Source organism: Symsagittifera roscoffensis, chromosome 4 (assembly GCF_963678635.1).
Source record: "Symsagittifera roscoffensis chromosome 4, txSymRosc1.1, whole genome shotgun sequence".
Taxonomy (NCBI): Eukaryota; Metazoa; Xenacoelomorpha; order Acoela; family Convolutidae; genus Symsagittifera; species Symsagittifera roscoffensis.
In genome coordinates, this window is record NC_087065.1 from 71,767,791 (window position 1) to 71,795,720 (window position 27,930).

The 27,930-nt window shown below is 35.7% G+C and overlaps 3 protein-coding genes across 6 annotated transcripts in view; 2 read left to right on the plus strand and 1 right to left on the minus strand.

Moving 5' to 3' along the window:
• The window catches only part of LOC134845124 (AP-2 complex subunit alpha-2-like), a 606,200-nt gene that overhangs the window by 214,222 nt on the left and 364,048 nt on the right, over nucleotides 1–27,930 (minus strand). The gene's annotated exons all lie outside the window — the stretch shown is intronic.
• Nucleotides 1–27,930, plus strand: part of LOC134845123 (FACT complex subunit SPT16-like) — a 590,873-nt gene that overhangs the window by 193,261 nt on the left and 369,682 nt on the right. The gene's annotated exons all lie outside the window — the stretch shown is intronic.
• On the plus strand, nucleotides 13,925–22,477 carry LOC134844492 (uncharacterized). The gene is made up of 6 exons (XM_063861196.1): nucleotides 13,925–14,000; nucleotides 17,363–17,460; nucleotides 17,673–17,762; nucleotides 18,305–18,471; nucleotides 20,418–20,590; nucleotides 22,341–22,477. Exons 1-6 carry the CDS (start codon nucleotides 13,948–13,950, stop codon nucleotides 22,342–22,344), a joined length of 585 nt encoding a protein of 194 aa, XP_063717266.1. The 5' UTR covers nucleotides 13,925–13,947; the 3' UTR covers nucleotides 22,345–22,477.

Genomic DNA, 27,930 nt, shown 5'->3' on the forward strand with positions numbered 1-27,930 from the left:
TATAGCGGCTGCTGAAGTTCTCTTGGAGAGGCAACTAATTTCTAAGTTAAATTCAAATCTCTCTGGTGCTGAAATTACAAGTAATTTCAGCACTTACAAATAAGTGGGTTGTTAGTTAGATGGATCATGATTGGTTAATATTAAATACTTTACAGTGGTAAAATATCTAATTTTTCCAATCATAAAATGTAGTTTAGATCAGGTTCCACCCATCCGGGTTTTACAGAGTTTTTTAGAATAGTTTTTCTGCAATTCAAAGGATGGATGATGGACGTTGGTATTTGGCGAACATCATATTTCTTCTGGGTTCTCCTGTTAGAGAAGTTCCAGGATCAATCGTTGTGTCTTCTTATGACAACGACTGGGTTTTCTCAACAAACTCAAATCTGATTTCTTTTGTGTTCAACCTAGTCTGGGAATGGCGTGGAGATTGTGCGTGGAGGGGATGCCTGGTTACTCGGATCTGTACGTATACTTGAACATCGAGGTAGTCATTGGTCTAGTTCAATGAAGTCCTTTTCTGCGAAGTCAAGTCGTACTCTAAATCCTTTGAGTTGTGATTGTGGACGGCATATTGATTGTGGTTGGCCATTCTTTTTCGAGTGTAGTGGGGTCCTTTTGTCTTTGGATGTTCGTCTTTGGTGTTGTATGCTGATCTATATACTGCAAGGTATAATTTACATTTTATAAAATTTTTATTAGTTCGGTGTTTTAATTATGATTTTGGTTAGTTGTTTTCACAAAAGCTTTTTGTTTTAGTTCGGTTATTTTGAAGAGTTACTCACCCTTGAGTACCTCTTATTAAAAATAGAAGTGTGGTCACAAAGCGTGGATGTAGCGCGGTGGGTTAGGTCGGCTATAGAGCATGCTCAGGACGTCCTCTCTGGTGGGTTAGGCCAGGAGTGGGAGTATGATTTCGTGCGGTTTCTGTGAGAGGTCCTGTTATGTGATAACGTTTTATGTTGGGTTTATTGTGGTTTTTCTTATGTTTCGTTGGTTGTGTCCTTTTTTCAAAAATCAAATTGTTTTTGGTATGGGTTTGTCTTTTGACTTTTTTGTGTTTTATTATTTCTTTCTTAGACGAAAATTTTGATAGACCTAGTTGTTTTTTCAATTTTCTTTTTTTCCGAATTTTAATTTTTTTAAATGTTTTTTGTTGTATCGTAAGCTCCTCTTCGCCTCTGTATTTTTACTTTGTGACAGGGTTTCATGCCTAATAACCCACAAGATGCTCTTTGGGAAGAGTTGGAAACATCAAACGGTGTGCTATGGAATTATTTTTGTCTTCTTTTCCGTCGCAACTGTGTTAAATTGAATGCCTGAATGTCTGATTAAAGTTATTCAATTAAGGTATATATGACTTGAAAGTTCAACTAATACAACTACACTAATTGTTCCGACCAGCATTTTGTGGTAATTGCACAATAAGCGGCTACCATTGTTTTAATTCTATGGTTTTTATATAGCTAGTGGTGCGTAATGAAACAGTTTTCTGGTAGCTGGAAAACAAAACGCTCGGTGATTAAGCTTAATGGTCTCAATAACACCTTCCAATGAAAAATTATCTTTGCCATAATTTAGGTTTGCTATAACTGGTCTTTTAGTGAGCGTGATGGTTTTTTTATGTGAATAACAGCGAACTTACCTTATTGTCGATTGAAGATTCAAAAAGTATCAAACTTTTAGTATAATCAATATTGCTTAGTTTCGCTTTATTCTATGATAAAATTGACATACCAGTTAAAAACCGAACCGGATTGCCATTTTTATGTTTCAAAACAAATTATTTAGTTTTTTTTTTAAAATGCCTTCAGGTTTTTAAAATGTCTTAAAATGCTAATGAGATTTTTCTTCGACAATCTTTCTTGAGAAATTTTCAGAAAATTTTTCATTCAGTTTTTGGTGTTAAAATAACAACGAAATGAAAATTGAAAGTTTTCAATTTTGGATATTTTTGTACTTTTTCACTTTTCTACAAAAATGCGGAGTTCTGAAATGAAATATATCTAGTGATAATAAGTTCACGTTTTGTCCTCTCTCAATTTTTTCATATTTAAAATCCCGCTTCGTGAAAATACATTTATTTTGATTGCATTCTCGAGTGAGTTTGGTACCACTCAAAGGGGCGGCGGTTTTACAGATCTGTGCCCAAAACGCTTCCGGTAGTGTTTCAATTTTATACCAAACTCACAATATGTTGTTATGAATCACACATTAAAACAAGGGGTACTTTCCAGCAGATTAATTTGGTGCGGCCTCCCGACTATATCTTCTGAAATTTACGACAATCTGCTTTTGAAGTGGGACGGAAAGCCAGATTTGAGTTACCTCGAAATCTTGTTTATAGCGCTGGAAGGATATATTATGATACTGAATTATCTCTAATAATAAAAGTTTTGTTTTGACATTTAACGCTTCAAGATTAATAGCCGAAACGTGAGCGCCAAACTTGCCATGTTCTGTGCCAAAAAGGAAAACAAACATAAATTTAATCTAAATAAAATACGAAAGGGTTAGAACAACTTTTAAGTTGGCATACAAAATGGGGTACATAAATAGCCTCAAAATTGTTTACGAAATCTATCCCTAGTTTTATATTAATTAATTACAAAAAAGTGTTTTTAAAATCATGTCGATGACTCAGCAAAATCGGTGGGACATAAGTTTGTGTTTATCTAAATCGGCCTGCGCCTGTAGTAGCAGAGCTTGCGTAGGCAGGGGTGACGGCATTCGAAACTGCAGGAACTGTTTATCTTCTGAATTATCGGACGACAGTCTCACTTTTGGCGCCAAAATGGTCGCCGTAGGTTGTTGCTCTTCGCTGTCTTGGTAATCGCTGTGGTTGCCTCTCTGTATAGGGTATGGACTGCTGTTAGAGAGAGGCGTGCCTTTAGTTCCGCCGTAGCTCGAGTTAGATTCGATTCTAGGCTTGCGGAATGATCCGAATCTGAGAACCGAGTCGACATTTGGCACATCGTATATTTCGTGTTGTTGCGGCATCTGACCCGAGTTTAGCAACACGTCTGGTGTTCCTGTTGTTATGAGAATCGGAGAGTTCGGGTTTGCGAGAACAGTCGAGGCATACGAAGCTGTTGGCGATGTTTTTACGACTTCGGTTATGCTGTCGAAAACTAGGGGTTGCTGTTGCATGATGTAGTTCGGATCACTTCGGTTCGACCCGAACGAGTTTCGGCTCTGGAACATGTCAGGTGATCGGGAGCTCGTGATTACCCGAGTCGGCTGGATGATCGTCGGCTGGGCGAGGCTAGACTTGGTTGAACTTTGATGAACTAACGAGTACAGCCGAGAAGGGGAAGATGACCTTGAGGAGTTGTGATCTTGGACCTCGTGGGGGAAAATTGTTGGCATGTTTTTGGCGCGCATTTCGCAGAATGAGTCGGCACAGTAAATCGACTCCGGTTTCCGAACTGTAAAGTGAATAATTAAAAATACTATTGAAACTCCAACCACTACTAGAATTATAAACGAAATAATCGAAATCAATAAAACTGTTGACACGCTGATTTTGATGACGTCACTTGAAGCAGAATTTTGCTGATTACTTAGTTCAACTTTGGCAACATTTATTCCCGAACACGGACCAAAATACTGAATTTCAACTCGTTTCGGGTCAAATCCGTCGCACTTTTCTCGGAAAAATTGTGAAGGTTCGTTCGAGTTTCCGTTATTTGCAAAGTTTGTATACAAATTGCTAATTTCGTCTTTGACTGAGCAGAGCGAGGCGTGATAATCGCTCAAACTAACGTTTATTCTCAAAGAAGAATCAATTGCGGGATAAAAGTCGTTTAGAAGAATCGAATTTGTTCTTTGCTTCATTAAACTCGGATAAGCCGTCGACAAAATACACCGAATCACATTCAGTTTAACTTCCGTGCTTTGTTCGAAAGATTTTGGAGGAAAATCAAAATTTATCGAAATGGCTTGATTCAATTGTAAATCTGCAGGTTGATTTTGAACAGTTATTACAAACTTTATACATTGGTCTTGTAGTAAACTAGGTTCCAGACAAAAAGTATGGTCGCCGATTTTGGATTCGAGTCCTATGATTGTGATTCGAGACTCGCCGAGGTCCGTCGAATTGTTGATAAGTTGGATCCACTGGCTTCGTTCGCGCTCTTTTTTAGCATTAACTGTGTTTGCAAAATGACTTTCAGCTGTTGACAACATGTATGCTTTTTCATTTTGAACTAAATACGGCGATATTGGAATAACCATAATTTGGCCGACTTTGAGCGTAATTTTTTCTTCAAACATAAAATCCCAATTTATTGTATGTTTAATTTCAGGAGCGTTTGGATCTGTTATGATTTTATTAAAGTTCGTCGTCATTGGGATATTTTTAACTTCTTCTTTGCTATTTGAGTCTTCATAAGTGGGTAATTTTTGAGGCTTATCGAGGCTGTATGTGATCCAATGCATTGGTTCGGGTCCTCCGAACTCAATTCTCCGAGTCTTCTCGTAGACTTCGTCGGCATATTTACAAACACCCGAGCACATTTTAATCACGATTCGTAATGCTAGTTGATCTGCTTTTTTCGATTGTATTGCTGGCGAGTTCGGCTTTTGGCAGTCGGGTGTTCGGTAAAAGTCATGTGCTGTTCCTATTTTCAAGTCATCCGAAGAAAGTTGTAACTCGTTTTTCGCGGTTAGGAAGAATTTAATTCTCTCCTGTAAGTTTAAAAACTGATAGTGTATACTGAATAAGACAGTCATTAAAGTTGGATAAACTCCGACACATTTTCTATCGAATCCTCCGCTTGAAATGTTGTAAGATGTTAACGGAATTGCTAAATTAACCGGCTCGATATTTAAAACTTTTATTCTGAATATATGCGAGCTGAGAGCTTCGCGGTCAAGGTAAGTCGCTATTACTCTAATTTGCACTTCGCCTATATCTTTAGATCCCGGAAGTCCAAGAAGCTCTCGGGTGAGCGGATCGAATTTCAGCCATGTCGGCAACGGGGTTTTCGGGACAACATGCACATCTACTGACTTTATGTTCGGCGAATGGAAAGCGGTAAGAGGTAGTTTAAACTGGAACAGCGTCCCGTAGAACACTTTCTGATCTGGGATGTGAAATTTGTTCACGAGCGCCGCCGCTTTCGGTTCGCCATACGACTGAACAAAAAGTTCGGGTTTTGCAACAAGACAAAAAATAAGGGCGGTCAAAAGCTGACTAAAATATTGGGCAAACATATCCAAATAAACAAAATGGGATTTATTTTTGAACGGTTCTTGACTTGAAGATCAACATTGTAACTCTGTGAAAACAAGTAAATTTGACAAAATCTGTGTTTGATAGTCGGAAGCACCGGCGGAATAGTTATGAATTTCACAGTTATGGGGTAAACAGGTTATAATCATAAATCGAAATAAAGTTTCTAGATTATTTGCCAATTTTGGCCTGTTTATTGCAGAACGGAAAAGAAATTTAAAAGAATATTTCAAATTTATAATAAGAGACAGATAACACAATATCCGGCGGTATTTAGGGAATCAATTTCCTGCCGCGCGGATTGACCAAGGATAATTTGGGATCGGGGAACAATTGTTGGTAAAATCTCCAAGTATTTGCTTGTATTTGGGGCTAATATTAACACGCTTGTTGCTTTGTGGGTTGCAACAAAAGCGATTAGATCTTTATGAACTCTGCTTTCGCTACAATATGAGCCCAGAACGCAGTTTTTTAATATCACAAACTACTCTTTACTAATCCAAAGATTGGCTTCTTTTGACTCAAAGGTTACTGTTTAAGGGTCCATAGCAAATGTAGATTTAATTCCGAAATTGGTTTTTAATACCCATCCTAAGCCCGCTTCCAAAACGGGCTTAAGCAACCCCGCGAATTGTACTGATTGACTGTGGTCAAGAAAGAAGGATTTGAAGTTAAAGATTTTGGTACAATTTTGAATCTATAGAAGCAAATCTGGGCGAATATTTGTGGGTGAGTTTGCAGGTAAGTTTCTGATCAGCGGGGTAAGTTTGAAGGCAAGACTAGGCGAAGATCACTGGAAAGATACAAATAATCTGTGAGACTTCGCAGACCCAAATGTGAACAATCAGGCAAATCTTTTCCCGCAGCTAGGCCTAGCTAAAAACGTCTCGTGCCTATTGAAACCAGATTTACCTCAAAGGCGAACATTTTGTTTCTCATTAACCCTGACTTACTTTTTATGCTTCCCGAAAAAGTAGGGAGAACTGCGCGCTTATTTTCATTAAACTTTATGGCAAATATAATAAATAGGTTTTATTTACTTGATTAGCCCGAGTCTCATAAACAAGGCAAGGGTAGCAACCGATTCGAATAAACATGCAAATAAGTTTTAACTGTCCCAATTGAGGAATTTCTGGGGTTCCAATCTGATTATATGGAAGACAACAGACAAAAAGTTGTAATAAAACTGGGTCTTATAGTCGACTAAAAACTCACTATTGATTAGGGCATCAAAAATGGAATTAAATTACAAATAGCTTTTCAATTTTATGACAGATTTGAATTGTATTTATGGGTTAAGACTGTTGTCTAGTTGTGTGTTCAGTTATTTATTTATAACTTGCTGTGAACTGTTTCAAAGGAAGAGTTTACTACCGCTCAATGGTGGTTCAGTGAATGTTAATCAAAAAGTCAAATAAGAATGGGCTTAAAAATCAATAAACGATGAGTAATTATAAGGGAGAAAATGCTCAGTATTACCCATTGAGTGACAGAAAAATAAGAGCAACTTAAAAAGCAATCAGAGTATTTCAGGAGGTGAAAATTATTGAGTAAATTGGGATGAAAGACTCGTTGAGCTAAACAATCATCGCAATCAAGAAAAAATCAATGGCCGTACCAAAAATCAATCAAAACAAAATGACTTGAATTTTATCCATCAGCTTGATCGGAGTTTTCAAAAATGTGTTGTTTTCAAAGACGAGGTAAATCTCCAATTTCAAAGGAAGTGTCCTATTTTGAACAAAAAACCTTCACTGAAATTGGTTCCCTTTAAATTTGACACTCACTAAAATAATATTGACAGGAGGCAAAACAAATCGCATGTTTCTACTGAGTTTTCTATCCGTTTATTTTCTTACAAAGCGGAATTGCCCTTTCAAAAATCTTTTTGATTGTGGCTTTAAAATGATAGGACTCTCGATTTTTTGGTTAAATTAGGATGCAGATAACCCTGAATATGAAAAGAAACGTTGCTGAACTTTATCGGGTATCAAGGGAGTAAACCGCTGAACAAAAGATGAGAACCGGTGATCGCCTTCCGGAATAAATTATGAAGTCTTTTCAGATGGTAAACGATGGTAAGGTTGGAAAACAATCGCGTTTTGGGTTAACTGGATCAAGCCAGCGGGCTCTTATGATCACTTTAAAAAATTTCTGTAACCTGTCCAGTGTTTTTGTTTCCCGTGTTTTTTTTCACCCTAGCGGCGTGAAATAAAATGGTATGAAGTATATGCCATAACTGAAATCAGCCGTCTTCATGCCATTAAAAATCAAACAGTTACAATTTTGTTTAACAGGTCAGGTCAATAAAATACAAGACAATTTCAAAACAAACAGAAGTGAAATTGACTATAAAATTAAGAACTAGGAACAAAACATACTCCGTCTCTGAGTTGATCTGAAAGTTCTATTTTCAGTCTGTAAAATCTGGCCAAGAGACAAACTTCTGACTAATTTTTCTCGGTGGTTAAGTTTCGAAAAATTAAGCAATTGGGCTTAAAAATTCTGAATCAGATTAGAAGCCAGAAAATTATGAGTAACCGACATAAAAAAGCTTGAAAGTATAATGATCAAAATAGGCCGCACATGCAAGCCCGCAGATTGCAGATTCCAACTGTGAGAAAAATAGGCGGAGACGGGAAAGGCTAGACATTGGAAAAAAAAGGTTAATTGGCCTCGGGGACGGAAACAGTGGAAAGAAGTGCAGGCAGACGAATGCGTCATAACCATGCCCCGCCCGCCATCATATATGGATTCATTTTTCATGAATAGTAAAATTTCATATTTGATGATGATGATGATGCGTGGTTTCTGCGATTCGCAGAGGATCTATGAAAGGCTTTTTCTAGCCTGTCTACAATAGTCCGTTTCTCTTATTTAGTCAACTTTAATGCAAAAATGGCGGAAGCCAATTTACAAAAGACTGCACACCGCAGATTTTTCAATATCTAGCTCAAAATTAAATGTGGTTTTCAAGAAATAAAAAAAACTTGTTGCAGGTTTTTCTGTTCCTCTACCCCATGCGGTAAATTAGATCAAATCGCAAAAAAGCTCCAGCCAGTTTTTATTGACAATGAAAGAGTTTTCAGAAAAATCTTCTAAAACCTTAAATATGTATTCCGCCTCAAAGCTCTACAAGTTTAATGCAATACTTTATTACGCGTGTAAAAAACGCATGACCATTTAGGGAAGATGAACGCTTCGCTTCAGGGATTCAACACCTTGACTACCCAAAAATGCTATTAAAATCCATTTTTGGTCCAATAACTCTGAAGTGTGAAGTGTTTCTTGAAGAATTTTTGGCGTCAATATAAACTAATGTTTCAAAAAATACGCATGTTGAAGTACGTTTTGTGAAAATTTTAGAAATAGTAGGGTATTCAAGTAGAAATAATAGAATGTTTTTTGTAGGGTGTTTATTGTGCTTTTAGAGATGTCGTAAAACAAATTAGTGGACCTATAAAAGTCTCCGCTGTTGACCCTAATTTCTTCAAACTTTGCTAGTCATAGAATTCTACGCGACTTCTTTATAAAATCATGCTTGTCATACATTTTCCGAAAATTTTATGACTAGAACTTATTCAGAAATAGATTTTTTCTCCGAAATTAAAAAGATCATAAAAATTTATTACAAAATTATTTTTTGAAGATGCGTTTGACGGCCAAATGATGGTGTCTAAGTTTGTTTTTGAGGCCTATATTTACAAAAAGCATTATTTTATAGAAAACAAATGTAAATAAAACAAGACTGCTCGTATCAGGGCGAAGCCCTGAATGTTCCGACTGCCTTTTAAGGTTTATTGAGCAGCAGTAATACATAAAAAAAAATAAAATTTTGAATTTTTTTAAACGAAAATCATCCCCCCACACGCCATATACAGTACAAAAAGATAGATTTCGTTCCTTGTAACAAATCAATTGTGGCAAATAGGCTTCGTTCAACCAATTTGGAACGATTTATAAGACGGATTAAATCTCGCTTACGCATTAATAGCGCGAATTATATTGCGCGTTAATTGTCCCAAATTGGTCAAAATGGCAATCTTTAAACCCTCATAACCTTACGAAAAATGATCACAGGTAAAATATCTTTTCAAATTTAAGCTCAAGACAACAATACTTTTTGAATGATAAAAAAGAATTTCGTCAAAAATGGCTAGTTAAAAAGTCGAAATTTGTCAGGTTGGGTTCCGTCAGTTCAGTAAAAAAAAAATGCGCCTCATATCGATATAAAAAACGAAAATATTTTCTTTAGATCGATACAAGCTATTTCAAGTTAAATACAGAAGCGAGCGAAGCTGATCATCGCACCACTTGCGAAACAAAAAAATGGCTGTGATTAAAGCCAAATAAACTGAAAAATCAAAAAATGAAAGAAAAAAACCTTTAAAAATGTTTTCGTCAAAAAAAAACTTTTAAAAATCGCAGAAAAAAGAAGCCTAGAAAGTCCGGAAAAAATTACCTGCACCATTAGAAATTGGGAAAAATCAAAAACAGCCGAATTTGTACAAAAAACAGGTCCCGACTGGAATAAAACTCCCAGGTTTTATCGTCTCAAGCATGGTCAAACAGTAACTTGAAAGAAAGCTGAAACTTCGAAAAAAGGAGCTACGGAAATAAAACCGACAAATGAACAGAAAAACTATCAAAAAAGAACAAAAGCTAGTTTGCAAAACAAACTGGTTCTGGCTGGATTCCAATCACACCACAAGCATTTGCCATCTCAAGGGGTGGTTGGCTGAAATTTAAATTATAATAAGGCAAGAAGTTGAATGAGACCATGATATGTGTACTGCGAAGTAATTTATTTACGAGAAAAAGTCCAGTACCCAATTACGATACAGATGCTTATCGCAATAGTTAAAATACTCAAAACCTAAAACCAGTTAGAAGAACTACAGCTGAAATTTTTGCGTCAATTTCCTAGTAGTTTTTTTCGCTTTACTGCTTCAAAACTAATTTTAGCACCTCGTAAAAAGCAATCATGCATTTTTTGGAAACTTTGAATTTTATTTGATAGTTCATGGATAGTTCCACATGATGTTTAAAATTGTTATACATGTCGAGTTTCCAAATGCCAAATGTTTTTCAAATGTATAGAATGCGAGACAAATTGTATGGAATTTATTTTGTTAGCATTTTTGTTAATCAGGATTGAAAAAACTTCCAAGAATTATTTGAAAAACCGCATTACGAGGCCAAACTGTGTATTTTGCAAATTTTAAGCTGATTTTGCAATAAGGACGCTCTCTGTTATTTTTCTTTGCTGTTTACGACAAAATTCTTACATACTTAAAGACTTATATCTGGATTCCAGAGGCCTACACTCACTAAGCTGTGCGCCTATCCAGTCTACTTCATGAATTTGCGTGCAAGAAAACTTCTCCAGGTACATAATTTACATATTCGCTCAAAATTTACATATGACTCTCTAAACCCGGAAACAGCTTGCTTATGCTTGGGCTCAGTTTGCCAAACTTAGTCGAAGAAAAAAAAAGCAATTTATTTAATTCTATCAACTTTTGAGAGACCTCGAGGGTCAAACAGAATTGTACAAACTGAGGGTCACTCAGAGAACAAGGCTAGAATGAAGAATTTTACGAATGGATTAGTTTAAAAAAAACACAAACAAAAACCGTAAATTTAATCGTTAAAAATTCACGTATCAATGATCGAAACTGAGAAAAAATTGCCAAAACTCGAAACGTAAATAGGAAAAGTCACATGAAAACAAAAGCCATTTTTATTTGAAAATAATTTTCAAAGTAAAAATTGAGATGAAAAAGCAACTGGGTGAGATAAAAATTAAGGATTTAAGAACTACGAACCTGAGAAGCAAAAACAGCCCAGACACTTCAAAACAAACCACCTGATCAAAAATATACGTTTCGGTTATAACTGAAGTGCTTAACTTTATCGTTATCAATTGTGTAGGGTTATCATACTATCCTTCAATTTTAAAACCGGCTAAAATACAGCCATTATTTATGAAATTTGTTACCATTTATTACCTACTAACTTATGTTTTTTAAAATTAAAATGGTTGATCAAAAAATAACGGTTGATTAAAATTAAAACGGTTGATCAGAATTTATTAAAAAATTTGTAAATTCAACAAATAAATTTGTTTGCTAATAATTTAACACTTTAAACCAGGGGCGGATTTAGGGGGGGGGGGGCGGACGCCCCTTCCCCTCAGGGATTCGACCTCCTGCCGACCCAAAGGGTCCCCCCTTTGATACTTTTTCAGAAATCCATTTTTGGCCGACCGACCCTAAAATTTTTCTAAAGGCGCCTTTGGCGCCAATATATACCTTTTGAGGGGGAGCGCGCGCCAAAAAAACGCGATTTTTTGTCAACATTTTTCAAAAAGTGCCCAAAAACGGCTTTTTTTGACTGTTTTTCAAAAGGTTGCATGCGGCGCAGAAAATTTTGCCAAAATAGGGGCAAAACAGTGCTTTGGGAGCGCGAAAAATCAATTTGGTTGACCTAGAAAAAAAAAAAAAAGGTCGTCAAAATTTTGGAAATTTTTTTGAAATTCCCCCCCTCTCGAGAAAATCCTAGATTCGCCCCACCTTTAAACTACAATCAAAACTGGAACAATTCAGCACTAGGACGATTAGATTAATAATAGACTCTCAAAAATTGAGTTCAAATTAGATCAATAAAATAGATAGCAGAGATTCCTAAAATAGATCTCATAGAATTTTGGGTTGCACAGAATTTTTGGGTGAAACTTGAACTGTAAAACACATATTGATAAAAATTTGTAATGAGCTAAATCTTGCTCGAATATGAATAAAATCAACTCAATTAAATCATGAATTTAATCGATATTTCAAAAAAATTACTGATCTATTAATCAGCTTGCAAGAAATAAAAAACTGCAAAAATTCGCAACTTTAATCTTTTAACCTCGGATTTTTTATTGTTCACCTGGATGATTAGGCTTTGTGAGGTGAAGTTCGAAAAAGCTTATAACTTGTTTTGTAGCTTCAATTTTTTTGTAAAATTTTCATTCACCTGGAAGTCATTTCTTTTCTCTAATCATATGCCTTCTATGCTTTTAATTTTATGACTTTTCAATATTCAATAGTTTAAGTTGATTTTTCACAGATAATCTGGTCCACTGGTGGGGTTTTGCGACTTGCTGCAACGGCCGCTCCATCTTCACCTGTCAGTACTTCCAGCTGGCAACATGCCAGTTACAGCAATGATGGCCCAGGCCAACTTCGACAAACTGATTGCCAGTTGAGAGAAAAAAATGCAAAACTGTGCCTGATCAAAAAACAGATTTATTCAAATATTAAGAAACCCAATGAGAAAAAAAATGAAAGAACCCCTTTTGATTTGAAATCCATTAAACTTTGGTATCATCTTTCGGAATTATTCGATTAATATAAATGTGTTAATTTAAATTTGTATTGGATCATGAAAGTTCAGATCAAACTCAGCAACTGTTTTTTTGTGACAAAAAGTACCCGAGAAATTTTGAATGAAAAAATTCTAAAACTGAAAACGGCTTTAATAATTGCCGAAAAAGGGTTCAGAAAAAATGCAACCCCACCAAAAATATTTTGCAACAGTTACGACTGACAACAGTTACGACTGTATTCAAAACTTTGCTGAAGTTCATTCCGAAACTAAAATCGGTTCAATTATGCCTAAAAAGTAGGCTTGATGATTGGGTTTTGGGTGTGTAGGAGGCGTATAGCTTTTGTGTTTTCTTCTCATATTTTCAATCTCATGAACAGAAATTGAGTAAAAATGAAGTTGAAATTAGCCAATTTGAAAAAAAAAACAAATCATTAAAATCAAATCCAAACGTACGTCACTAAATAAACAATTTTGCGAAGCTGAAGCACAAGATGAAACTATAAAATGGTTGAATAGAGTTTCAAGAGCTGATACGTTAAAATGAATTCAATGATTCGAGAGCAGCTTACTGTCGAATTCAACTCACAAAAGTCTATATTTTACCAAATTACCAGACTAGCCTGCAGGTAAAAACTTTCAGCATGATCACAATTGGCTGCATACCCGCCCCTCAGCTTCATGGCAAAATACTTTATAATACAAAATTAAATTTTTTCAATTTTACTTTCAAAGTTAGTAACCAACTGATTTTTTTGAAGACTTGCATTTTAAGGGTTCCAGGCCATCACAAGAGCTTGCAGAGTGCTAAGTCATATTACTAGTTCTCGTATAATCATTTCATTCGTACTCTTAAACTAAGAAATTGAAGAAATAGATTGTTTAGTTCATACTGCGTGTACTTTTTTGTAGTATTTTTTTTTGATTGTTTTTAATAATTCTTTTATCTTCACGAGCTATGTGAAATGAAGCCTATTTGAAAAAAAAACAAAACGTTAGAATCAAATCAAAACACACGCCGATAAATTAACAGTTTTGCAAAGCTGAAGCAGTAGAAGAGACTATAAAATGGTTGAATAGAGTTTCAAGAGCTCATAAATTAATATCGATTCAATGATTCGAAGGCAGTTTACTTTCAATAGCAGGTCTACATTTTATCAAATTGGCCAGACTTGCCTTTAGGTAACAATTTTCTGCATGTTCATATGCTTTACTCGCCTCCAGCGTTACAACAATTAACTTTCGCATCCAAAATCAAACTCGTTCATTTTTACTCTGAAAGTTAGTAACAAATTGATTTTTTTTGAAGGATTCCAGGCCATAACACGAATTGCAAAATGACCACTCATGTTACTGGTGCTCGTATGATCACCTTGTTCGTGCTCTTCGGGTAAGAAAGATTGGAAAATAATTGTTTAATTTATACTGCGTACACTTTTTTGTAGTTTTTTTTCGATTGTTTTTAACTTTTTTGTCTTAACGAGCTATATAAATTCATTAAGCAGTTTTAATAGAAGAAGGGAGAACTCGAGTTCATTTTTTGCTGTCGGTTTTTTTCTATATAAAACGATTGTTTTTTGATATGCAATCGAGCACTGTTGTTGCTGTCAAGAACTGATAAAACTTTTCTAACAAAATGTTTCAGCTAAACGTTTTTCCATAAAAAAATGAAACTTGAAATATAGACAATTATTCAGTCAAGTTTAGAGGGAGGAAATAAGTAACGAATTGGCGCCGAAAGCGCCCTTAGAACGTTTTCAGGAGCGGTCGGCCGAAAATGGATGTGGTTAACTTGTCCCCATTTGGGTGGGGACGGGGTCGAAACTCTGAGGGAAAGGCGTCCAAACCCCAACCTCCCCAATATAGTCGAGGTCGTGATAGAACCAAGGCCACTGTGACACAAGGCATCAACTTTACCCCCGTGACAATTGCAAAGAAGCATGTACTTGAATTCTTACCAATTGTAAATAATTGTTAATTACTGGAAAACATGTGCTAGAAAAACTGAACAAAAACTGAAAAAAAAATGCGCTGAAAAACGTTTTTTTTTGTTATCTAAGTTAATGATTGGCAATGCAAACCCGCACTAAATAATAACCACTTATTGTCAAAAATACAAATCTATTATAATCCATTAGAATCGAATATAATTCATTTGTGTTTTGAATATAATCGGTTTGTCGCATCCCCCTCTCAGCCCCCTCCCGCCTATCAACCCCCTCAGCCCCCTCCCGCCCGAGAAACCAGCCTATCAAGTTCAAGGGGAAAAAGAGGAAGAAGACGTTCACCTCCGCAAAAGACCTGGCACACAGATTCAACAAGCAGTTCACCACCCCGAGGCCCCACACGACGTCGCAAGCCTACAGGACCATCACCAAGAGTATCCAAAACAGGTCCCTCGAAGACCATCCGACAATCACCACAACCCAGGTGATCAAGGCACTGAAGAAAGCGCAAAACTCGAAAGCCACAGGCCCAGATGGCATCACAATGATCCATCTTAAACACCTGGGACCCAAAGCCATAGAACATCTGACGAGCACGTTCAACCTGTCGATTTCAAGAAGTCAAATACCCGCCATCTGGAAGACTTCTATCATTATTCCACTACTGAAGCCAGGAAAACCCGCCAACGAGAGTGCCTCGTACCGGCCGATATCACTTCTTTGCCCCGCAGTCAAGATACTCGAGAAGTGCCTTCTCCCGATACTCCAGAAACACCTCAAGACGGCAGAACATCAACACGGCTTCAGACCGCGACACTCAACAGTCACAGCGCTCAATGAGCTATCAACTGTAATCGCAGACGGCTTCAATCAACGAAAACCCGCTGCCCGTACTGTTCTCGTTGCATTAGACCTCTCGAAAGCTTTCGATACTGTGTGTCACGCTACCCTCCTCAAGCTGATTAACGAGTCCACGCTTCCAGGAGCACTTGTAAGCTGGTTAGCCACGTACCTGCACGGTAGACAGGCCCGCACACTGCTCAGAGACACGCTGTCAAGCAGTCGTATTTTCAGATTTGGAGTTCCACAAGGATCGGTTGTGGCTCCTACGCTGTTCAATTTCTACGTGGCAGATGCTCCAATGCCTCCACCGCCAATTTTCTTAGTATCCTATGCCGACGACTTCACAATTTTCGCCCTTGGGACCGACATAGAGACACTAAGCAAAGACATCAACAGCTACCTGACGACGCTCTGCAATTTTCTAGACTCTCGAGATTTGGAGGTTTCAACACCGAAATGTTCCGTCACGCTCTTCACGCCCAGCACCAAAGAACACAAAATCACACCAGACGTGAAGATCAACGAGAAAGCCCTCATTCTGGCGAAAACACCGAAAATACTAGGCGTCACCTTCGATACAGCCCTGACATTTGGCCCACACTGCAAACTAGCCGCAGCTAGAGGAAGGAGCAGAGTGAATGTCTTGAAAGCGCTGGCAGGAACTACCTGGGGACAGAGCAAGGAAACCCTCATAGTAGCCTACCAAGCCTTCATCAAGTCCGTATTAGAGTACGCATCACCAGTCTGGACTCCGATCGCTGCACAGACCCACGTAGAAACACTGCAGAAAGTCCAAAACTCAGCCCTAAGAGTGGCCACAGGATGCACCACGATGACCGCTATCCAGCACCTGCACGACGAGACGAAAATCCTACCTGTCAGGCGGCATATCCGTATGAAAGCAGTCCAGCACCAGCTAGCCCATCATCTCGAAGGACACCCTGGCAACAGGCTGCTAGACCGACCGGAACCGCCCAGAAACATGAAGGAAACGCTCTTCAGCAGGTACGAGAGGTACGTCACTGCACTCCTCGAAACATCCGATTCAGAAGAAGACGACGACACGCACGTTACCGAAGAGGACTACAGAGGGCTCCTCAAAAAAGTGCACACAAATGAGGTCAAAGACGCCCTAGACAACCGGGACAACAACAAAGTGCTCGACGAACCAGCCCCTAAACTGAGCAAGGATGAATTACGACTGCCGAGAGGTACCACACGGACCCTTGCCCAGTTGCGGAGCGGTTACTCCCCATTCCTACAAAGCTACCTACACAGACTAGACGAATCAACCCCAGAAACATGCCCACAGTGCAACTCAGAAACCCACACAACGGGTCACCTATTCAGGTGCAGCGCAAACCCGACTACACTCACCCCCCACGCACTCTGGGAAAACCCGATCGAGGCAGCTGCTTTCCTGCAACTCGATACAGAAGAAGCCACAAATGACGGACAAGAGGAGGGCCAAACTACGGGCACCTAGGCAACAACAACAACAGCCCCCTCCCGCTACGCCCCCCCCCCCCCACCAAAACCCCCTCAACGTAACTCCCACGGCCCCCACGCACCTATTTACCCACATCACCCTCGTTTAATATAGTACTTAGTACAGAAGCGTACTCAGTACAGAAGCGCGTTCGAATAATAGAAAAATGTGAAATTTACGGAGACAACAAGTTAACTAATTTAAGTTTAACGTTATTATTAACAAAAGAACACAGCTCACAAAAAAAATTAAAAAGATGAGTTATAATCCATTATAATAGATTAAAATAAATGGATTATTTTTCTTTAAAAAAAGAAGTTAAGTTGAAAATAATCAAATAAAATCAGTTTAAATATAGTAATATTGTAATCCAATATTTTAATCAATTGTAATTGATTGTTTTCAAACAGTATAATCGATAATTGATTATTATCCAAGAAACTCAAGTGCGGGATGATTATAACATTTCTTCAGGTACTCATCGGGAAGCTTCCGAAAGGCTATACTGGACAAACACAATCTGCACCGTGGAAACGCTGGATTGCCTTTGCTCACATGGAACTTCGCTCTAGGCAAATGATGAATTTTTTCTCGTTATTCAAAATTTTATAAGAAAAAAAAATTTAACGAAATCATAACTCATTTTTGTTAACTGTTTAATCAATGCAGTCATTGAATATCTTATTTTAAAATTTTTTCTTAACTTTAATTATAGAAAATAATGAAGATGAAATGAGAACAAAATGAGTTAATGAAGTTGAAATTAACAGTTAAAAATCTTTAGCAACCGCTGCGCAGGCTCACACGGATATCCTTACCCAAAGCGGCTGTCATCTCAAACATTCCACGGGAGATTTCAGATCACTCGGCCAAGGTCAGTTCATATTAAGTTAACCAGCCAGGGCCTTACTATTCAGGAGGCTAAATAGAGGTTAACTAAGGTCTAACTATTTAAGATCAACTAAAGCTATATGAATAAAAGCTCACTTTGCAGGAAGTTTCTTAGAAGAAATTAAACGATCAGCTCTTAAAATATAAGTTAAGTGTAAATATAAGTTAAAAATATAAATCTATCCTATTGAAACAATATCTCAAATTAGATACTGATTTTGTATCTCATTTTGCTACAATATATATTTGAGTTAGTCTGTCACTTTTTTTTCGTGTTTCAATATCGGCTATCAAAGTTGAATGAATTTTTCGATTTTTGGTCTTGGGTAAAATAGTTGTAATAGACTCGTGGATAAATGGCTATTGGCTATTCGATTATTTTTTGGCAATTTTTTGGTATCTACTACATTATAATCCACAGCGCGAGCTATTTTTTTTCCAGCTGACTAAACGAAAATAGACTTTTTAAGGACTAAAAAAATTGACAAAATGTTTCATAGGTGAAAAACTTGGCTCAATTCTTAGGTGAAAACCTGTGGATGACAAGTCAAAAGGGATTGACTGCTTACAAGCTTGGTTTTAGTGCCGCCAAGGGTTGGTACGGAGAAATAGACCGCTACAAGTACCCCAAGAACCCAACTGATTCTTGGAGTTCGTGTGTCGATTGGAAAAAAGTCGGACACTTCACACAGGTGAGAGAGAGAAAAAAAAACTGAAAACTACTTTCTGCGATTTCACTGATTGTGAATCACATGTTCACAATGGGAAACATCAAGATTCGAGCTCCTAAATGACCTTCTCAGTTTTATAGTTTGGGCTCTCATTTGTTGGTTTATTTCTCGTTCATACAATTTGGTAAGTTTCTGGTGTGCAAAAATGGATAAACATTTGCTGGAACAAGAATAACCAATTGCAATTAGCACAAAAACTCCAGCAACAATCATGAAAACTATAAAAAACAGGTTTTTTTTCTTCAAATTGTGTCGCTTTTTACATCGTGGTCTGATGAAAGCATCTGAACAAAAGCGTAGAACTTTTTCAAACAAAGGAATCAATTTGAACTCAAACGCATAAGAAAATCAAGTTATAAACCATTTGAAAGTAGTCGACCACTTCAAACCATTTCAAAGTTTATTATATTTATAAATTTATAAATTACAGAAGTAATTCAAAAATACTTGCATCTACCATAAAAATGGCCGACAACACAAGAACAATTCTTGATGTGGAAACTTAGCGGACAAAACTTAAGCCGACAAACAGAAGTCCGACAATTACATTTTTCTCGGAAATTTTAATATATATATATATATATATATACATAATAATTATAATCATAAAAAAAAATCATAATAATAAACTTTGAAATTGTTTAAAACTTGATTTTCTTAATCAAATTGATTCCTTTGTTTGAAAAACCAATTCGAACGATACAAAAAGCTTCAAAAATTTTGCTCAATTGCGATATCACGCAAGCGCAGCATTTCAAGCTAAAAATTTTAAGGAGACGGAAATAACAAGAAACATAATTTAATAGTGAAGAAAATTTAAATTAATTACAAAGAAGCATTCGAAAAACATAATTATTATTATTAAAAAAAATTTCCAACATTTACCGAGTGGATACTAAGCCGGCAAGAAAGGTAAGACGCCCATTGAGCCAAAAACAAAAAATGCCGTATAAATTGTTGTCATCAACAAATTTAGAACAATTATGTTTTAAATCTTTGAATTTTTCAAAGAAACCTCAATCATTTTTTTAAAACTTTTGAAGCGACACAAAAAATACGGTAAGTAAACCGATAAAAACATAATCAGAAAACCTTTAGGACGAATAAAGCTTTTAATCAAGCAAAAAAAAAATGAAAACGAAAACCAAGGAAAACATACGTCAGGGCTAACAAATTTATAAATTACAGAAGTAATTCAAAAATACTTGCATCTACCATAAAAATGGCCGACAACACAAGAACAATTCTTGATGTGGAAACTTAGCGGACAAAACATAAGCCGACAAACGGACGTCCGACAATTACACTTTTCTCGGAAATTTTGTTTCCATTTCAAACATACTGAAAAAAGTACGGTCCGGACCTTAGGGTACAAAAGGCCACTCGTTACCTCTAGGCTAAGTGAAAAGAAGTCTCGAAGCTGCAAAGGTTCGCTAATAAACCAATTTCACAATTTCTTACAAATGGGTAAGAAAAATTGTTTAAATTGAAAAAGCCGACCGTTGCAAAAATTTTCACTGAGAGTTAGTTCAATAGCTCTGCTTACATTACTATAATCACTCTTTTTGAAGCCTTATAGTCCAGTTTTGCCGAATAACGAAACAATCAAAGTCGGGTGAGTAAATAGAAAGGTGCCGCATTATAATCAATGTTTTCTACTTCGAGTCGAAGGGATTGCTGTCCAAAATTAGGCAGAATTCAATTCATTTTCCTAAAAAAAGACAAATACTATATAAACCAATCAGAATTTAGATCAAAAAGCCAACTTAGAAAACAAATAATTAATCTGTTCTACATTCTGATTGGTTACTATAGTAATTGTCTACTCTATGACGCGTCTACTTCATGACTTGTCTACTTTTTTGTTTGTAACTGAATTTAAAAAATGATTTTCAACTTGAGTTTAGATGATGTGGTCCACTACCACTAAAATAGGCTGTGGCAGAGGCACCTGCTCCAATGGCAAAACTATCGTCACATGTCACTATCTAGCGCATGGGAATATTAATGGCCAGCCTCTCTTCGGCATAGACAACTACAAGCAGCTGATTGCTAGCGGAGAAAAACTGGCCAGATGCGGGTGATCAGATTGCTTTTATTTTTAAGTTTTTCAGTCTAGATTTAGGAAGCTTGAAATAAACTTTTGAAGTCCCGGTTGACAATTTTTATAACTCAGTTTCAGTTATAGAATCTATCATCGGGGCCTTTAAAAAAATTGTTTATTGAAAACTCCCTACCAGAGGGGTCAAGGTGCTCACTATCTTTTGACTCTCAAAGTCCAATTCAAGTCAGTGCTCGACCGAAAAAGAGTAGTCGAGACAGGGGTTTGGGTCGAGCACAAATTCGAATCAAGACTCAAGCACGGTCAAACATAATTCGAGCACGGTCGAAACATACATCGAGCAGGGTAGAAACTTACCTTGGGCACGGTCGAAAACACCGATTTTCCCGCGGCAATTCGTAGTCATAAAGAACTTTTTTTTCAAATATCAACATATTTTTTAACGTTTTCGACTCAAATTGCAAACCATCTAGCTCAAAAATAGCTCAAAAACAGTTCATCTCTACAAAGCATTTAATTTGCAAATAACTCAAATGATTTCATTGTGATAAAAAAGCATCACAAGATGTTACAAGAAAAGCATAAACTTTCAAGTTTAAATTTGGATAACACATGGTGTTTGAAAGCGAAACATACCCAATTTCGGTCGAGAATGGTCGAAAGTTATCTTGCTCGGGACAAGAATGGTCGAGCTAATTTTTTTTGGTCGAGCACGGTCGAAAGATATCTTGCTCGGGTCGAGAACGGTCGAGCACATTTTTTTGGTCGAGCACTAGATTAACTTTTTTCAAAAGTTTTCCTGCGGCTCAGAAAATGTTTCTGACAAAATATGGTCCTTACAGTATTTTCAAAAAGCTCGGAAAATCAAGAAAGTCAAAGTAAGAACAATCGAAAAAACCCCCACCCCCCTAGAAAAAGTTCTACGCATGCCACTGAATTGAAGCGTAACAAGAAGCGTCAAAAAGCTTTATTACACACAGAATAGCATCAATGGTTTTTCAATAAAGGAGGGATAAATTTTTTAAGAAATTTGTTTGGCTAAAATACAGGAAGTTTTTGTAGTTTTTTTCTTAAAGTTGGTTTGTTTGTAGCGCATGGCTCAGAGGATCAGAAAAACTTTAATCTTACTGTCCTCCTAAATTCTTTTTTGTGTTTTTTTTTGTCAAATGATTTTCGATTAGATTTCTGAAAAATGTTGGTTTTTTTTAGAGTCTGCGTGATTAACATTTAGAAATGTACATTTCTATGATTTTTTGAACTAAAAACGTTTGAAATCGCCAATAGCACAATCTAGGACAAACTTTACCTTCAAAATTTCCTTTTTACTTTCAAAACCTAGAACTTTGTTTGTAATGTTTTTAGCTAAATTAATTGCCACAAGTTCTAGGTTTTGAAAGTAAAAAGGAAATTTTGAAGGTAAAGTTTGTCCTAGATTGTGCTATTGGCGATTTCAAACGTTTTTAGTTCAAAAAATCATAGAAATATATATTTCTTAATGTTAATCACGCCTTAAATGTTAGCTAAAAACATTACAAACAAAGTTTGGGATCACACATTATTTCAAAATTGCACTACCAGGTAAAAAAAAAACCTTTATTTTAATTGCATAACTGCCCAGCTTGAAATAAACTAACTGATTTCTCATATTTTAAGTCAACCACAGCTCTAAAATTACCCGGGTCACGCAACACTTTTTTGCAATCCCATGCACGAAAAATAACAAAATACGACTTATATGTAAACGGTTCTAATTTAAATTATTTTGCAGCTGAATTTCGACAATGAAGAAACGGCACTGAAGAACTCATTTTGGATCATTTTGCGGCAAAATATATGCTGAAAAGAGAAAAAGAGAAATTGATGTTGCAAAAATAGAAGAAACAGTACCTTCGAGGTTATTTCAGATGCCTGTGCTTCATTTTGTCTTGTTGTAAATGATTATTCTGTATTTTAATTATTAATAATATGGAATTGACTTTGTATTAAATTCCTTCACCCTCAATGTCAATTTCATTTCGATTAACAGAAAAATAAGCAAAATTACCTTAACAATTTAAAAACTTAAAGCTATTTTTCTACTTCGTTTTGTATCAGATTGTCAAACTAGAAGCGTAAAAGAATTGATTGAATACCAACGTTATTACGCGATTAAGCACTAAAAAAAGACAAGATTACTGGTGACGCCGAATTTTATTTTTAAAGCAATATATTTCGTATAACAAGAATGCTCGTATCAGAGCACAACCCTGCATGTTTCGACTGCCCTATAACTGCTTTAAGGCTGATAATACCAAACTATAAGTGTTCAAGTTTGAGTCTTATATGAAAATAATAAGACCAATTAGATTACTTCAATTCAATTCAAAGAACTTTGCAGTGCGGGATAATTTGCCGTGCTTAAACAATTTGAGTTATACTTTCAGCAACGGAGTATAAAACGAGCAGTTTACATAGACTCGTTTCAGCATTCCCAGAAAGGCGCGCTAACATAGTCGTGTGCGTGCAAGATAGAGAGAACGTAGGTCCGGAGATCGAGCCTCAACGGAGGTAAAATGTAGTCTGAACCAAAACCACTCCAAGCATATATTTTCCTTAATTTCTTCGAAAGTCTGTACAATAATTAGATTAAAGGTATGCCTTCATTTCTTTCAATATAATAAGAGATTGTTAACCATATTTTCAATAGGCAAAATGGAATCGGCTCCAAAAATATAGAATTGTTATTTTCAATAAAACCTGTATATTGCTTACATACAGGCTATAAAAAAGCATAAGTAAAGACAAATTTAAAATTGATTTGGAAAAATATTTTCAAAACTAATCAAAAAATTATGAGCCCGCGTTGATTTCGCATTGAAAATTTGCGTCAAAAAAATTGTAAAAACAGTGATCGCCATCAATGAATTTTCAATGATCATTGCCAGAGCAGCAGATGTTACTGGTGGCTTATCACTAACTTAGCGCAATGAAAATGTTAATTTATTAATGATGGTTTATCGCTAATTTAGCGCTGAAAAAAGTAATAACAGCAATAAATAACGGGTGATTTAAGAAAATGCTTATAACATTTCATCAATTTTTTCCCTAAATTTTGATTAAAAAGTAAAAATAAAGACTAAAATAAGCCATGTTCCATCATCACAGAAAATGAAACGAAAGTAACAAAAACTAACTAAAATTTTGAGGAAAAAAAAACTTTTTTCAAAAAATTTTAGATTTTATGGCCATTTTTAGAAAAAACATAAGCAAATTGTCATGATAAATGGTAATGGAAAGGCATTTTTTTCAGCGTTAATTCAGCAAAAAATTTTACTAAAATTTTACATTTTAGCGATAAATTAGCGCAAAAAACTGTGTTTTTTTATCGCTGATTTGGCACAGATTTCAAAAATAATTGAATGCTAAATCATTAATAAATCATTGCTAATTTGTCAAAAAATCTCAATGAATAGTTACTAATTAATTAATATACTTATAAAAAGCATGGAAACTAATACTAGAAAAACAACCCGTGGGTATGAATGAGCTTGTAAAAATAACTTTACAACTTTTTTGTGGAAAAAATCTTCTAAGCAATTTATCTAACAATTTCTCCCTCTCCTCCCCTAAGGTATCTACTAAGAAATCTCCATCCCGTTAAAAAACAGTATTTTGCACTACAACTTTCTAATGAAAATTCTAAGTTTGCTGCATTCTGATTTGTCAAAAGTTTGCTCACTTAATCTGCTAAACAGTAGTAATATGTTCAATAATTAGCTTTTTTGAGAACTATTTGATTAGTGCATGTATTAGCTCTAATGCGTAATGTTTTCATGTCATTTTCAATCAGTTATACATGCTGCTAAGGCTTTTTTGTTTAAGAAAATAGTCTGTCAGTTGAAATATTATTCAAAAAATCAAATGTTACTTTTTTTTTGCCAAAAAGCTTGGCCTCGAAAAAAATTATAGATATTGTTGGAAGTACAACAAAGAGTGATTCAGCCATTTAACTTGAATCTGCCATCTATGTAAATAGTTGCCTCAACATTCTCCCTTTTTTATGTTCAATTTATTTCATATACCACATGAGACTTCAATTTACAATCAAAATTTAACTTAAACGACGGGAAGCAAGTTCTCATTTGACGCGTTGTGAAAAGGGCTAAAACTGGGCTTGACCTTTGAAACTTTTCTTTCAATTTTAAACTTAAGTTTTCTCAATACTGTAGAAAGAACATCCGTTTGTCAATATTTTACTTAAAGTTTTTGATGTCCAGAGTTCTGGGTACTAATTTTTCTTCCAAATTTTCTCGTTAGTTTTCAACGCTTCGTCCAATTTGTTCCAGTTACCGGTTGATGGTTATATTTAAGCGATATTTTAGCGCAATAAAATCAGTGTTTTTTATCGCTGATTTGGCAAAGCTTTCAAAAACAATTGAATGGCTTAATCATTAATAAATCATTGCTAATTTGTCGAAAAGTTTCAATGAACAATTACTAATTAATTAGTATACTGATAAACAGCACGGAACCCAATACTAGAAAATCAACCCGTGGGTACGCATGAGCTTGTAAAAATAACTCTGCAATTTTTTTAGTGAAAAAAGCTTCTAAACAATTTCTTCCTTCTCTCTTTTTGGTATCTCCTAAGAAATCTCCACCTCGGTAAAAAAACAGTATATTATCCCTACAACTTTCAAATGAAAATGCTAATTCTGCTGCATTCTGATTGGTGAAAAGTTTGTTGATTTAATCTTTGTAACAGTGGTGACATGATCATTATTTGGCATTTTGAGAACTATTTGATTATTGCATGTTTTAGCCCTAATTCGTTTAATATTCAAATCATTTCAAATCAATTGTACATGCTGCCAAGGCCTTCTTTGTTAAAAAAAATTTTAGTCTGCCAGTTGAAATAGCATTCAAAAACTCGAATGTTACTTTTGTTTGCCAAAAAACTTAGCTTCGAAAAAAATTATTATTACTGTTAGAATTACAACAAAGAGCGATTCAGCCATTTAACTTGAATTTGCCATCTATGTAAATATTTCACCTCAACATTCTCCCTTTTTCTTGTTTAATTTGTTTCATATACCACATGAGACTTCAGTTTACAATCAAAATTTAACTTAAACGACGGGAAGCAAATTATCCTTTGACACGTTGTGAAAAAAGCTAAAACTGGGCTTGACCTTTGAAGTTTTTCTTTCAGTTTTAAACTTAAGTTTTCTCGATACTCTAGAAAGAATTTCGGCTTGTCAATTTTCGCTCAATTTTTTTCAGTTTTGAGTACTGTGAGGCTTTTTGATGTTTCAATAAGGATCTTTTCCAATATTTTACTCAAATTTTTTGATTTCCAGGATTCTGTGTACTAATTTTTCTTCCAAATTTCTTCGTTAATTTTCAACGCTTCGTCAAGTTTGTTCCGGTTACTGGTTACTCAAATTAATTTAAGTCTTGGTAAAGTATAGTAAAACACAGATACTGTGCTTTAAAATGGATGAGTTAATCAAGAACTACTTCCTGTCATTACCAACGGCGGATTTAGGGTTTTCTCGAGGAGGGTGGGCAAATTTTCAAAAAAAAGTCGAAATTTTGTATTTTTGTGAGGTCGACTAAATTGAATTTCTGAGCTCTCCTTAATCACTACAAATACCTAATTCTGACCAAAAACAGGCCAAAAAAATGTTGGTAGGCATTTTCTGGAAAAATTTGAGCAAAGTACTGCTTTTTTTCGGCGCCCGCTATCTCCTCAAAATCACTATGTTTTGGTGCAAAGGCGTCTTTTGAAAATTGTTAGTCAGCCAAAAATCGAGTTCTCAAAATTATACCAAAGGGAGAATATTTTGGGTCGGTAGAGATCATTATTTCAAACCAATTGTTCTTCTTAGTAAAATTGCTCTGAGATCGAAATCTACACCAATTTTTCCCTAAATTGCCCTGAAAAAAGAACACTTAAAGCTGAACAAGTCTTTTTAGAAATCCGAATTACGACCAGTTAGGTTTTAATATGATATTAAACTTGATCGCAATCGAACTTTTACTTAATATCGGCTGGAATAAAACCCCACCCTACGCCATAGTTCTTTCCTGTGATGATAGTTCATACTTCGTGATATTGGTTGCATCAAAATAACAAACGATGCTTTTGTAATCTTTAATAAAGTACACCAAAGTTTTCGCAAAAAAATTTGATCGCCCTATTTGAAAAATAGAATTTGAAGGCTTAGAATATATGTTCCGATATTTTGAAATTGTTTTCCAATTCCGGAACAATAATCAAATTCAGTAAGGTAAAAGCAGGACACAAAAAATCGAATTTGCGATATTTGGAAGAAATTTCACACAATGAATTTGATGTGCAAATCCAAAGGATTTAAATTTTGTGTAAGGCTTTACTTTTATCGTCAAAATGAATTAGCACAGGAACCAGGTAACTACCGATGGAAAACGATTAGCAGCATTTCCTACAAAAAATATGATATCAATTTAAACAAATTGAACAAACGAAGTCAACCTATCTGGATACAAGCTGGTTTCTTATGGCAAGAGAAGAAAACCTAGTCAAAGAATCTATGTTTTTGTGAAATTTTTACCCTTCAAATCAATTTCGAGATAATGCAGTCTCGCGAAATAGCATTTAAGATTTAAGTGAAATGGTATACAACTTAAATTAAACGACTGAATTTTAAAAAGTTATTAAGGAAGACGTCTTTGGTCAAATTGTTATGAAACTGAAACCAACATTTTAATAGTGCAACGTTTTTAGCTTGGTTAAAATCAGGGGCAGATATAGGGAGGGTGGGGGGGGGGGGGGGGGATTTTGCCTTTGGTACTATTTTAACACCTTCATTTCTGGCTGGCTGGCTCTAAAACTTTTGTTAATGGATCTTTGGCGCCAATATATACTAATTTTGTGGAGCGCGAGCCAAAAAAACGCATTTTTTTGGTCAAAAATTTTCGAGAAGTTCCTATAAAACGATTTCTTTTGGCCGGTTTTTTCAAAAATTTGTCAAAACAGGATCTTTTTAGTGCTTTGGAAATCCTCCCACCCCCTTCGAGAAAACTTTAGATTCCGCCCCTGATTAAAATACAGTTGGTTTTGTATATTTTGTTGATTTTGGTTGGAGATAGCCTACTTACTTTTCCCGATCTATTTTTTTTAAAAAAGGTATAAAGAACACTGGCAGAATTGGAATAGGAGTTGGAGAAACTAACAGGTGAAACTCAAATTTGATATAACCAGCCATAATCAGTTAGTAGAATAACAGAATTTTAATCAATGGTTTGCTCAAGGAAAGAGGTGGACTTTATTCTGAAAGTTGAATAAAGTTATGATCGTTTTTCCTCAGTTATGATTTTAACTAATTTTAGATCAA

Bases quoted from the DNA above. Each gene is read 5' to 3' on its own strand.
- LOC134844492 (XM_063861196.1), top strand. From the start codon at position 13,948: ATGACCACTCATGTTACTGGTGCTCGTATGATCACCTTGTTCGTGCTC. The intron at 14,001-17,362 runs GTAAGAAAGATT...ACATTTCTTCAG, and splicing joins ACCTTGTTCGTGCTCTTCGG to GTACTCATCGGGAAGCTTCC. The intron at 17,461-17,672 runs GCAAATGATGAA...AAAAATCTTTAG, and splicing joins CACATGGAACTTCGCTCTAG to CAACCGCTGCGCAGGCTCAC.